This window comes from Engystomops pustulosus, chromosome 1 (genome assembly GCF_040894005.1).
Source record: "Engystomops pustulosus chromosome 1, aEngPut4.maternal, whole genome shotgun sequence".
Lineage (NCBI taxonomy): Eukaryota > Metazoa > Chordata > Amphibia > Anura > Leptodactylidae > Engystomops > Engystomops pustulosus.
Window position 1 is genome coordinate 305,005,932 of NC_092411.1, and position 14,344 is coordinate 305,020,275.

General features: G+C 53.1%; 1 protein-coding gene across 10 annotated transcripts in view; it reads right to left on the minus strand.

The window, feature by feature from the left end:
* The window catches only part of LOXL3 (lysyl oxidase like 3), an 82,703-nt gene that overhangs the window by 2,594 nt on the left and 65,765 nt on the right, over positions 1-14,344 (minus strand). For 6 of the 10 annotated variants that reach the window (XM_072126489.1, XM_072126486.1, XM_072126485.1 and 3 more), the window contains 7 exons: positions 9,439-9,606; positions 5,640-5,795; positions 5,234-5,393; positions 4,868-5,111; positions 4,543-4,658; positions 4,151-4,287; positions 3,960-4,071 (listed from right to left, as the gene is read on the minus strand). In XM_072126489.1, the coding sequence (XP_071982590.1) occupies positions 3,960-4,071; positions 4,151-4,287; positions 4,543-4,658; positions 4,868-5,111; positions 5,234-5,393; positions 5,640-5,795; positions 9,439-9,606 (1,093 nt within the window). Of the gene's footprint in view, positions 1-3,959; positions 4,072-4,150; positions 4,288-4,542; positions 4,659-4,867; positions 5,112-5,233; positions 5,394-5,639; positions 7,062-7,125; positions 7,628-9,438; positions 9,607-14,344 lie in introns of those variants that run through there. The other 4 variants (XM_072126490.1, XM_072126487.1, XM_072126491.1 and 1 more) reach the window with 3 other exon arrangements.

Genomic DNA, 14,344 nt, shown 5'->3' on the forward strand with positions numbered 1-14,344 from the left:
ACAGAGGAGAGGAGAGGAGAAAGCCGAGAGAGACAGAGGAGAGGAGAAAGCCGAGAGAGACAGAGGAGAGGAGAGGAGAAAGCCGAGAGAGACAGAGGAGAGGAGAGGAGAAAGCCGAGAGAGACAGAGGTGAGGAGAGGAGAAAGCCGAGAGAGACAGAGGAGAGGAGAGGAGAAAGCCGAGAGAGACAGAGGAGAGGAGAGGAGAAAGCCGAGAGAGACAGAGGAGAGGAGAGGAGAAAGCCGAGAGAGACAGAGGAGAGGAGAGGAGAAAGCCGAGAGAGGCAGAGGAGAGGAGAGGAGAAAGCCGAGAGAGGCAGAGGAGAGGAGAGGAGAAAGCCGAGAGAGGCAGAGGAGAGGAGAGGAGAAAGCCGAGAGAGGCAGAGGAGAGGAGAGGAGAAAGCCGAGAGAGGCAGAGGAGAGGAGAGGAGAAAGCCGAGAGAGGCAGAGGAGAGGAGAGGAGAAAGCCGAGAGAGACAGAGGAGAGGAGAGGAGAAAGCCGAGAGAGACAGAGGAGAGGAGAGGAGAAAGCCGAGAGAGACAGAGGAGAGGAGAGGAGAAAGCCGAGAGAGACAGAGGAGAGGAGAGGAGAAAGCCGAGAGAGACAGAGGAGAGGAGAGGAGAAAGCCGAGAGAGACAGAGGAGAGGAGAGGAGAAAGCCGAGAGAGACAGAGGAGAGGAGAGGAGAAAGCCGAGAGAGACAGAGGAGAGGAGAGGAGAAAGCCGAGAGAGACAGAGGAGAGGAGAGGAGAAAGCCGAGAGAGACAGAGGAGAGGAGAGGAGAAAGCCGAGAGAGACAGAGGAGAGGAGAGGAGAAAGCCGAGAGAGACAGAGGAGAGGAGAGGAGAAAGCCGAGAGAGACAGAGGAGAGGAGAGGAGAAAGCCGAGAGAGACAGAGGAGAGGAGAGGAGAAAGCCGAGAGAGACAGAGGAGAGGAGAGGAGAAAGCCGAGAGAGACAGAGGAGAGGAGAGGAGAAAGCCGAGAGACAGAGCCATAGAGGGGGAAGAGCAGGGGTCCCGGGACAGAACCCTGAGGGACGCCAACAAAGAGGGGGGCGAGGTGATGTGATAGACACTGAACGTCCGGTTGGAAAGATATGAGGAGATCCAGGAGAGGACACAGTCAGAGATACCAAGAGAACAAAGCGTCTGCAGCAGGAGAGAAGGGTCTACAAAGGCAGAGGACAGGTCAGAGGACAGAGTAGCAATGTTTTGCCTTGGCTGACAGTAGGGCAGTCTCAGGGGAGAGATTGGGTCGAAAACCACATTGTAGTTTGTAAAAAAAAAAAAAAACAAGTTGGACGAAGGGTGGGGAGATGGTGCTGAAAGGACATCATGTTCCCTTTTTTGTTTAAAGTTTTCATTTTCCCATGTACAGAGCTGTGCGAGGGCTTGTTTTCTGTGTATCAAATTGCACTTCCATGCAGAGGCCGATTAAGTGTTCCATGGGCCCTGGGCTGTGGACATGAAGAGGGCCCCCAGAATCCAAACCAATGGTGTGCCTAATTTACTCCGCCTGACGACACCTTGGCAGCATCTACTGGCCTCCCTTTAATAAAATGTCCACAGTAGAGCCTCCCTTTAATAAAATGTCCACAGCAGAGCCCCCCTGTACAGAAATGTCCACAGCAGAGCCCCCCTGTACAGAAATGTCCACAGCAGAGCCCCCCTGTACAGAAATGTCCACAGCAGAGCCCCCCTGTACAGAAATGTCCACAGCAGAGCCCCCCTGTACAGAAATGTCCACAGCAGAGCCCCCCTGTACAGTAATGTCCACAGCAGAGCCCCCCTGTACAGTAATGTCCACAGCAGAGCCCCCCTGTACAGTAATGTCCACAGCAGAGCCCCCCTGTACAGTAATGTCCACAGCAGAGCCCCCCTGTACAGTAATGTCCACAGCAGAGCCCCCCCTGTACAGAAATGTCCACAGCAGAGCCCCCCCTGTACAGAAATGTCCACAGCAGAGCCCCCCCTGTACAGAAATGTCCACAGCAGAGCCCCCCTGTACAGAAATGTCCACAGCAGAGCCCCCCTGTACAGAAATGTCCACAGCAGAGCCCCCCTGTACAGTAATGTCCACAGCAGAGCCCCCCTGTACAGTAATGTCCACAGCAGAGCCCCCCTGTACAGTAATGTCCACAGCAGAGCCCCCCTGTACAGTAATGTCCACAGCAGAGCCCCCCTGTACAGTAATGTCCACAGCAGAGCCCCCCCTGTACAGAAATGTCCACAGCAGAGCCCCCCCTGTACAGAAATGTCCACAGCAGAGCCCCCCCTGTACAGAAATGTCCACAGCAGAGCCCCCCCTGTACAGAAATGTCCACAGCAGAGCCCCCCCTGTACAGAAATGTCCACAGCAGAGCCCCCCTGTACAGAAATGTCCACAGCAGAGCCCCCCCTGTACAGAAATGTCCACAGCAGAGCCCCCCTGTACAGAAATGTCCACAGCAGAGCCCCCCTGTACAGAAATGTCCACAGCAGAGCCCCCCCTGTACAGAAATGTCCACAGCAGAGCCCCCCCTGTACAGAAATGTCCACAGCAGAGCCCCCCCTGTACAGAAATGTCCACAGCAGAGCCCCCCTGTACAGAAATGTCCACAGCAGAGCCCCCCTGTACAGAAATGTCCACAGCAGAGCCCCCCTGTACAGAAATGTCCACAGCAGAGCCCCCCTGTACAGAAATGTCCACAGCAGAGCCCCCCTGTACAGAAATGTCCACAGCAGAGCCCCCCTGTACAGAAATGTCCACAGCAGAGCCCCCCTGTACAGAAATGTCCACAGCAGAGCCCCCCTGTACAGAAATGTCCACAGCATAGCCCCCCTGTACAGAAATGTCCACAGCAGAGCCCCCCTGTACAGAAATGTCCACAGCAGAGTCCTCTGTACAGAAATGTCCACAGCAGAGCCCCCCTTTACAGAAATGTCCACAGCAGAGCCCCCCTTTACAGAAATGTCCACAGCAGAGCCCCCCTGTACAGAAATGTCCACAGCAGAGCCCCCCTGTACAGAAATGTCCACAGCAGAGCCCCCCTGTACAGAAATGTCCACAGCAGAGCCCCCCTGTACAGAAATGTCCACAGCAGAGCCCCCCTTTACAGAAATGTCCACAGCAGAGCCCCCCTTTACAGAAATGTCCACAGCAGAGCCCCCCTTTACAGAAATGTCCACAGCAGAGCCCCCCTTTACAGAAATGTCCACAGCAGAGCCCCCCTTTACAGAAATGTCCACAGCAGAGCCCCCTGTACAGAAATGTCCACAGCAGAGCCCACTGACAACTGCACATACATATGTAGCCATCAACTCTATGCTGTGTGCCCTGAAGCGGGAAAAAAATTCCAAATGCAGCGTAATTGGTGAAAACACGCATTTGCACCATTTTCTTGTGGGCTTGGCTTTTAAGCCTTTCCCTGTGCGCCCCAAATTACATGTCTAATTTATTCTTTGGGTCGGGGAGGGTAAAGGTAGGATTTGGGTGAAGGAGCAGTCGTCCGACAGGAGGATGCGAGCTCCACTGTGAAGCCATAGGAGAGAGCAGCAGGAGAGGCAGTGTCACAAGGAGTTGGTCAAATTTTTTGGTCAGTTTTTGAAAAATAAAGCGGTTGTGAATATCAGTGAGTTTGTTGCATACGTAACATGCTATTCATAGGGCTCCAGAAAGCCAAAGGGGAGAGGGTATCAGAAGGATAGGTCGTAGATTAGAGTGATTACAGGATATGGGGGAGATACGTCTTTGACAAAAGGCAGATGGAATTGTAAGGATTGGGTAAGAGGGTCCTTATCAATGACTGATAGTGTTGGTAGCATGAAGGAGTAGCTGGGGCAGGTGGAGGAGGTGCAGAGCCTTCAGTTTTCTGATAAGGAGAGCTGAGGCATTACCCATTGCCTCCGGCCTGACCTCTAGCCTATCCTCAATGAGTACTGTCTAGTTGGCCATATCTTCTCGTGCCCAAGGCTACTTACCTATATGACAATTGTGTATCCAGATTCTGTGCCCATCGTATTTGCAGTTACATTTCATGGCATTGTTGGTGAAGTCGCTTTCTGCCACTTCAAAGTTTGGGTTAATTACAACCTAAGAGATAAGGATGCAATGACGAGGATGTCCAGAAATGTGGTAGGCTCACCAGCGAGGGACAGCCCCGAGCACTCACCTGCAGAATGTAGTTCCCCGGCTTCACATCCGTTATGTCGATCCATTGACAGTCAATGTCATGCCGATACAAGTCCCAGCACCCCACAGTGATGCCCTGCTCTCCGAAGTTAGCGCATTCATACCGCTTACTGACCACTGCAAGACAGGATATTATATCAGACATGTGGGGTAACCCCAAGCCCCTCACCTCATAGCAATATACAATCCGCATTATCATCTGGGGAGTTATATGAGGGTCTCAGCCCGATGCAGACTGAATAATTACTAAACCTGTCTGATAGATCACAGGATGTGACAACCAATATATCACAGCATCTGCCCCAGTGTGTCACATAGATACTGCACACAATGGCCCCCATGATGGATGGTGATACCAGGGCCTTGTCTTACACTCTTGGCACTCGGTGTCCTCCAGGCAGAAGCTTGCTTTGTGCCCCTCAGCAACCTTGGTCCCATTGGGTGTTAGTATATCATAGTGAGTGAAGATGTCCATGCTATGGTAGTGCCTGCAAAGACAGAAAAAGGACAGCCGAGCATGAGACCCCTGCCACCCACGACATCCATAGGGTGTGTTATAGAAGACACATGTCCATCTAGTCCATCCCCCGAGTTATGGAAACAAGTAAATCAGTGATTCCTTCATCTGAACCCAGTTGAGGTCAATTGGAAGATTCCTAAAAGAGGGCAATGGTTTACCCCTGTGGTCAAAGCTTACCCATGGCACTCGTGCCACACCCAGGAGTGTCTGCCAGCCTTGGGCCTAAAATCAGCTCTGCCATTGTTGTGTATCTGGGAGGAGAAGCGCAGGAGTCGTCTGTGTCCGTAGGGCCAGTTGGCGTGACGAGCTGAGCTGGAGAGGCAGTTCTCTTCAGCCGCACAGTATAACATATGTAGTGGACGGTCTTCAATGTAGGCCGTCTCCTGGACAAGTGTGGCATGTAAGACCAGGTCGGAAGCAGCTGCAGATTACAGAAGGTACAGTTTCACTTCACTGAGCTTACTGAAGACCACCTACCCTCTCCTGGAGTCAGTATATGGAATGGTTGGGATTTTGGGGGAGCAGGAGGTATGAGATTCTTACTCTCGGAGCAGATGACTCCAGCCGCGTGCCTGGTGCCAGTGTTTTTGCAGCTGACGGACTTGTGACGGGAACACTGTAGGAGAGACAGCTCTGTGCCGCTGCAGCGGACGCCACTCATAATCATCTCTGTAACGTTGGCCGCGTCCCAATACCAGGTTTCCTGAGTGAAATATGTGACAAATAATAGCAAAGAAGAAAGTTCCGGTACAATTATACAAATTCCCAGCTTCCCCGAATGTGAAGACGCCCGCCCCAAGGTGTGTAGCACGGAGATTCTGCAGTGTTGTACATGTGTGTACTATTTGGTGCAGTTGTGATCCTGAGCAGATCCTACTAGAGGTAAGTGATCCAGTGATGAATTATGATAGTTATGAACAAGCCCCATCCCCTCCTTCATTGTACATACCGTCACCGCATGCAGAGAGTAGCCCAAGCCCAGCTGCCGACATGCTACCATAGCTTCCTTAGTAGTCCAGCCGTCACTGCACAGATAGCCCCAAGAGTTTCCAATCTTCATCTCCACGCGGCCCTCAAACTGTGTGCGCCCCCCGATAATGCGTATCTGATAGCCCAAGAGCAGCAAGCAATGGCACATAACGACAAGGAGAAGACATGAGCGAGACATGGACAGGGAAGCGTCTGCTTTACAACTCATCAGTCGTAAAACAGTGACAGGAATTTACACAAAGCAAATGTGAGACACAACGCGAGAATCTCCCACATCTCATACAAGAGTTTATGAGCTCAAGCCATCGGGTAATATTCATAAAGCCATAAATCATCAGCATAACGAGCACAAAAAAGACTGAGCAGAGCAAACACAGACTCCACGTATACAGGCACATACATGACCCCAGCCAACACACCGACCAAGCACATCATGCTAGAGGAGGCACATACATGACCCCAGCCAACACACCGACCAAGCACATTGTGCTAGAGGAGGCACATACATGACCCCAGCCAACACACCGACCAAGCACATTGTGCTAGAGGAGGCACATACATGACCCCAGCCAACACACCGACCAAGCACATCATGCTAGAGGAGGCACATACATGACCCCAGCCAACACACCGACCAAGAACCTCATGCTAGAGGAGGCACATACATGACCCCAGCCAACACACTGACCAAGCACATCATGCTAGAGGAGGCACATACATGACCCCAGCCAACACACCGACCAAGCACATCATGCTAGAGGAGGCACATACATGACCCCAGCCAACACACCGACCAAGAACCTCATGCTAGAGGAGGCACATACATGACCCCAGCCAACACACCGACCAAGTACCTCATGCTAGAGGAAGCACATACATGACCCCAGCCAACACACCGACCAAGCACATCATGCTAGAGGCACATACATGACCCCAGCCAACACACCGACCAAGCACATCATGCTAGAGGAGGCACATACATGACCCCAGCCAACACACCGACCAAGTACCTCATGCTAGAGGAGGCACATACATGACCCCAGCCAACACACCGACCAAGAACCTCATGCTAGAGGAGGCACATACATGACCCCAGCCAACACACCGACCAAGAACCTCATGCTAGAGGAGGCACAAACATGACCCCAGCCAACACACCGACCAAGCACCTTATGCTAGAGGAGGCACATACATGACCCCAGCCAACACACCGACCAAGCACATCATGCTAGAGGAGGCACATACATGACCGCAGCCAACACACCGACCAAGAACCTCATGCTAGAGGAGGCACATACATGACCCCAGCCAACACACCGACCAAGAACCTCATGCTAGAGGAGAAACATACATGACCCCAGCCATCACACCGACCAAGAACCTCATGCTACAGGAGAGCACATACATGACCCCAGCCAACACACCGACCAAGAACCTCCAAGAACCTCATGCTAGAGAAGGAACACACATGACCCCAGCCAACACACTGACCAAGAACCTCATGCTACAGGAGAGCACATACATGACCCCAGCCAACACACAGACCAAGTACATTATGCTAGAGGAGGCACATACATGACCCCAGCCAACACACCGACCAAGAACCTCCAAGAACCTCATGCTAGAGGAGGAACATACATGACCCCAGCCAACACACCGACCAAGCACATTGTGCTAGAGGAGGCACATACATGACCCCAGCCAACACACCGACCAAGCACATCGTGCTAGAGGAGGCACATACATGACCCCAGCCAACACACCAACCAAGCACATGATGCTAGAGGCCACATACAGTGACTAATGAAACTATTCGGACCCTTTACATTTTTCACTTTATGTCTTATTGTAGCCAATTGGAAAGATCAAAAGTTCTTTTTTTTGTTCATCGTCTGCCCCCCAGTAATGTGCCCTCTACCCCTAGTAATGTGTACTCTGCCTCACCAGTATGTGCCCTCTGCCCCCCCCCCAGTAATGTGCATTCTGCCCCTATCTTGACAGACCCCCCCCTTCAGCCCCTGGTGATGAGTATGCGGCCCCCGGAGACGAGTATGCGGCCCCCAGAGACAAGTATGTGGCCCCCGGTGATGAGTATTCGGCCCCTTTGCTCAGTGTTGAGTAGAAGCTTTGGAGCTGGTGCAGCCCGCAGTCTACTTGGGAAGTTTTTACCCCCTGGATTTGGGGATCCTCTGCCTCTCCCTTGTAGATCCTTTCCAGTTTCTTCAGGTTGGATGGAGAACATTGGTGGAGGATGTTCTGAAGCCTCTGCTGTGTTGTTTTAGCTTGTGCTTAGGGTCATTGTCTTGTTGGAAGGTTCGGCCCAGTCTAAGGTCCAGAGCATCTGGAAGAGGTTCTCATCCAGGATATCTCTGTACTTGGTCTTTCCTTCCATTACACCCGGTGGTCCTGTCCCCCACACCCATGGCATGATGCTGCACCTACCATGTGTCACTGCTGGGATTGTATTTGGCAGGTGATGAGCGGCGCCTGGTTTTCTCCACTGCTTAGAATTAACACCAGAAAGTTCAACCTTCATATCATCAGAGCAAAGAATCTTATTCCTCATAGTCCGGATCCTCCATGTGTTTTGCACCCTGCATGCGGCTTTCATATGTCTTGCACTGAAGAGAATCTTCCAGACTCTGCCATAAAGCCCCGACTGCTGGAGGCTGCAGTGATAGGTGACTCCCGTCTCCCTACTGCATCTCTGGAGCTCAGCAACAGTCATCTTGGGGTTCTTCTTTTTATCTCACACCAAGGCTCTTCTCCCACCATTGCTTAGTTTGGCTGGACGCCTAGGTCAAGGAAGAGTTGTGGTCATTCCAAACTTCTTCCATTTAAGGATTATGGAGGCTCTGTGCTCTTAGGAACCTTGAGAGCTGCAGAAATTCTTTTGTAACCTTGGCCAGATCTGTTGCCACAATTCTGTCTTTAGACTCCTTGGGCAGTTCCTTAAACTTCAGGATTCTCATGTGCTCTGAAATGCACTTTGAGCTGTGAGGTCTTATATAGACAGGTGTGCACCTCTCCTAATCAAGTACAATCAGTTTAATTAAACACAGATGGACTCCAATGAAGGAGTAGAACCATCTCAAGGAGGGTCAGAAGGAAATGGACAGCATGTGAGTTACAAAGGGACTGAACAATTATCACCAGGTGATATTTCAGTTTTTCTTGTTTTAAAAATATCTACATTTCTGTATTTTTACTATCAGGATAGGGGCAGAGTGCATGTTAATGAAAAAAAAAACTTTTTTATCTTACCAATTAGCTGCAATGAAACAAAGAAGGAAAAATTTAAAGGGGTCTGAAGACTTTCCGCACCCACTGTACATGACCCCCAGCCAGCACATCATGCTAGAGGAGGGTACATACATGACCCCAGCCAGCACACACAAGCAGGACAGGGCGGTGTAAAGAACATTTATGACAAAGGCCAACACCACATGGTAGATGTACTGAGACAACTTGAAGGTGAAGTAAAATGAAGGCATGGAACATGATGGAGCCCATTTATTGGGGGTAGTTGTGCTGCTCTGGAACCTTAGGACAGTTCCGAGGGATTAGGGTGTATTGAGGGATTTTGTGTGTAGCAGGACCGCAGTCATGGTTGAGGCTAGTGGCTTCAGCTCAATGGCTGATGGTTGCTGTGTGTCAGTGGAGGCCTCGTCTCGGATGACTCTGAACGCACACCTTGCTGAGTAGGATCTGTATACTCTGTGGCCATCACACTGTACAGTAGAGGGCTAAGTACATACCTGAAGCGCACTGCTGACAAATCCCAGGCCCAGCTGCTGACAGACCACGGCGGCCTCCTTGGTTCCCCAGCCTTCTCCACAGAGGAATCCCCATCGCTCTTCTCCACGGGGTCCCCACAAAACCTCTACCCGCCCCTCATGCTGGCTCCGACCCCCTGCCAGGCGGATCTGGGAGGATAAGCAGCCCCGGTTTCAAATCCAATGAAAAACAGGACACATAAGGATATTTTAGGGAAGGTCCCTGAGGATATTCTACAGAGGGGAACATTCAGCATGTTACTCCTCATCCACAATTTCTGGACAATGATATCCCATCTTCCCTCTAAATCTGCAGTATATTCTTCTCATCTATATAAAGGACATGGCAGCTCGCTGTGTATGGGGGGTGTAGTCACAGAGAGGTCAAGATCGCCCATGCTGACCCCTGACCGGTGCTGGCTATGATAGAAAGGTGTCAGGACACACAGGACATGGCAGCTCGCTGTGTATGGGGGGTGTAGTCACAGAGAGGTCAAGATCGCCCATGCTGACCCCTGACCACTGCTGGCTATGATAGAAAGGTGTCAGGACACAGGACAAGGCAGCTCGCTGTGTATGGGGGTGTAGTCACAGAGGGGTCAGAGCGCCCATGCTGACCCCTGACCACTGCTGGCTATGATAGAAAGGTGTCAGGACACAGGACATGGCAGCTCGCTGTGTATAGGGGCGTAGTCACAGAGAGGTCAGAGCGCCCATGCTGACCCCTGACCACTGCTGGCTAAGATAGAAAGGTGTCAGGACACACAGGACATGGCAGCTCGCTGTGTATGGGGGGTGTAGTCACAGAGGGGTCAGAGCGCCCATGCTGACCCCTGCTGGCTATGATAGAAAGGTGTCAGGACACAGGACATGGCAGCTCCCTGTGTATGGGGGATGTAGTCACAGAGGGGTCAGAGCCCCCATGCTGACCCCTGACCACTGCTGGCTATGATAGAAAGGTGTCAGGACACACAGGACATGGCAGCTCACTGTGTATGGGGGGTGTAGTCACAGAGGGGTCAGAGCACCCATGCTGACCCCTGACCACTGCTGGCTATGATAGAAAGGTGTCAGGACACACAGGACATGGCAGCTCACTGTGTATAGGGGGTGTAGTCACAGAGGGGTCAGAGCACCCATGCTGACCCCTGACCACTGCTGGCTATGATAGAATGGTGTCAGGACACAGGACATGGCAGCTCGCTGTGTATGGGGGGTGTAGTCACAGAGGGGTCAGAGCGCCCATTCTGACCCCTGACCACTGCTGGCTATGATAGAAAGGTGTCAGGACACAGGACATGGCAGCTCGCTGTGTATGGGGGTGTAGTCACAGAGGGGTCAGAGTGCCCATGCTGACCCCTGACCACTGCTGGCTATGATAGAAAGGTGTTAGGACACAGGACATGGCAGCGCCCTGTGTATAAGGGGTGTAGTCACAAAGGGGTCAGAGCGCCCATGCTGACCCTTGACCACTGCTGGCTATGATAGAAAGGTGTCAGGACACACAGTACATGGCAGCTCGCTGTGTATGGGGGGTGTAGTCACAGAGAGGTCAAGATCGCCCATGCTGACCCCTGACCGCTGCTGGCTATGATAGAAAGGTATCAGGACACACAGGACATGGCAGCTCGCTGTGTATGGGGGATGTAGTCACAGAGGGGTCAGAGCACCCATGCTGACCCCTGACCACTGCTGGCTATGATAGAAAGGTGTCAGGACACAGGACATGGCAGCTCGCTGTGTATAGGGGCGTAGTCACAGAGAGGTCAGAGCACCCATGCTGACCCCTGACCACTGCTGGCTATGATAGAAAGGTGTCAGGACACAAAGGACATGGCAGCTCGCTGTGTATGGGGGGTGTAGTCACAGAGGGGTCAGAGGGCCCATGCTGACCCCTGACTACTGCTGGCTATGATAGAAAGGTGTCAGGACACAGGACATGGCAGCTCCCTGTGTATGGGGGGTGTAGTCACAGAGGGGTCAGAGCACCCATGCTGACCCCTGACCACTGCTGGCTATGATAGAAAGGTGTCAGGACACACAGGACATGGCAGCTCATTGTGTATGGGGGATGTAGTCACAGAGGGGTCAGAGCGCCCATGCTGACCCCTGACCACTGCTGGCTATGATAGAAAGGTGTCAGGACACACAGGACATGGCAGCTCGCTGTGTATGGGGGATGTAGTCACAGAGGGGTCAGAGCACCCATGCTGACCCCTGACCGCTGCTGGCTATGATAGAAAGGTGTCAGACACACAGGACATGGCAGCTCGCTGTGTATGGGGGGTGTAGTCACAGAGGGGTCAGAGCACCCATGCTGACCCCTGACCACTGCTGGCTATGATAGAAAGGTGTCAGGACACAGGACAGCTCGCTGTGTATAGGGGCGTAGTCACAGAGGGGTCAGAGCGCCCATGCTGACCCCTGACCACTGCTGGCTATGATAGAAAGGTGTCAGGACACACAGGACATGGCAGCTCGCTGTGTATGGGGGGTGTAGTCACAGAGGGGTCAGAGCGCCCATGCTGACCCCTGACCACTGCTGGCTATGATAGAAAGGTGTCAGGACACACAGGACATGGCAGCTCGCTGTGTATGGGGGGTGTAGTCACAGAGGGGTCAGAGCACCCATGCTGACCCCTGACCACTGCTGGCTATGATAGAAAGGTGTCAAGACACACAGGACATGGCAGCTCACTGTGTATAGGGGGTGTAGTCACAGAGGGGTCAGAGCACCCATGCTGACCCCTGACCACTGCTGGCTATGATAGAATGGTGTCAGGACACAGGACATGGCAGCTCGCTGTGTATGGGGGGTGTAGTCACAGAGGGGTCAGAGCGCCCATTCTGACCCCTGACCACTGCTGGCTATGATAGAAAGGTGTCAGGACACAGGACATGGCAGCTCGCTGTGTATGGGGGTGTAGTCACAGAGGGGTCAGAGTGCCCATGCTGACCCCTGACCACTGCTGGCTATGATAGAAAGGTGTTAGGACACAGGACATGGCAGCGCCCTGTGTATAAGGGGTGTAGTCACAAAGGGGTCAGAGCGCCCATGCTGACCCTTGACCACTGCTGGCTATGATAGAAAGGTGTCAGGACACACAGTACATGGCAGCTCGCTGTGTATGGGGGGTGTAGTCACAGAGAGGTCAAGATCGCCCATGCTGACCCCTGACCGCTGCTGGCTATGATAGAAAGGTGTCAGGACACACAGGACATGGCAGCTCGCTGTGTATGGGGGATGTAGTCACAGAGGGGTCAGAGCACCCATGCTGACCCCTGACCACTGCTGGCTATGATAGAAAGGTGTCAGGACACAGGACATGGCAGCTCGCTGTGTATAGGGGCGTAGTCACAGAGAGGTCAGAGCGCCCATGCTGACCCCTGACCACTGCTGGCTATGATAGAAAGGTGTCAGGACACACAGGACATGGCAGCTCGCTGTGTATGGGGGATGTAGTCACAGAGGGGTCAGAGCACCCATGCTGACCCCTGACCACTGCTGGCTATGATAGAAAGGTGTCAGGACACAAAGGACATGGCAGCTCGCTGTGTATGGGGGGTGTAGTCACAGAGGGGTCAGAGGGCCCATGCTGACCCCTGACTACTGCTGGCTATGATAGAAAGGTGTCAGGACACAGGACATGGCAGCTCCCTGTGTATGGGGGGTGTAGTCACAGAGGGGTCAGAGCACCCATGCTGACCCCTGACCACTGCTGGCTATGATAGAAAGGTGTCAGGACACACAGGACATGGCAGCTCATTGTGTATGGGGGATGTAGTCACAGAGGGGTCAGAGCGCCCATGCTGACCCCTGACCACTGCTGGCTATGATAGAAAGGTGTCAGGACACACAGGACATGGCAGCTCGCTGTGTATGGGGGATGTAGTCACAGAGGGGTCAGAGCACCCATGCTGACCCCTGACCACTGCTGGCTATGATAGAAAGGTGTCAGACACACAGGACATGGCAGCTCGCTGTGTATGGGGGGTGTAGTCACAGAGGGGTCAGAGCACCCATGCTGACCCCTGACCACTGCTGGCTATGATAGAAAGGTGTCAGGACACAGGACAGCTCGCTGTGTATAGGGGCGTAGTCACAGAGGGGTCAGAGCGCCCATGCTGACCCCTGACCACTGCTGGCTATGATAGAAAGGTGTCAGGACACACAGGACATGGCAGCTCGCTGTGTATGGGGGGTGTAGTCACAGAGGGGTCAGAGCGCCCATGCTGACCCCTGACCACTGCTGGCTATGATAGAAAGGTGTCAGGACACACAGGACATGGCAGCTCGCTGTGTATGGGGGGTGTAGTCACAGAGGGGTCAGAGCACCCATGCTGACCCCTGACCACTGCTGGCTATGATAGAAAGGTGTCAGGACACACAGGACATGGCAGCTCGCTGTGTATGGGGGGTGTAGTCACAGAGGGGTCAGAGCGCCCATGCTGACCCCTGACCACTGCTGGCTATGATAGGAAGGTGTCAGGACACACAGGACATGGCAGCTCGCTGTGTATGGGGGGTGTAGTCACAGAGAGGTCAGAGCGCCCATGCTGACCCTTGACCACTGCTGCCTATGATAGAAAGGTGTCAGGACACACAGGACATGGCAGCTCGCTGTGTATGGGGGGTGTAGTCACAGAGGGGTCAGGGCACCCATGCTGACCCCTGACCACTGCTGGCTATGATAGGAAGGTGTCAGGACACACAGGACATGACAGCTCGCTGTGTATGGGGGGTGTAGTCACAGAGGGGTCAGAGCGCCCATGCTGACCCCTGACCACTGCTGGCTATGATAGAAAGGTGTCAGGACACACAGGACATGGCAGCTCGCTGTGTATGGGGGGTGTAGTCACAGAGGGGTCAGAGCACCCGTGCTGACCC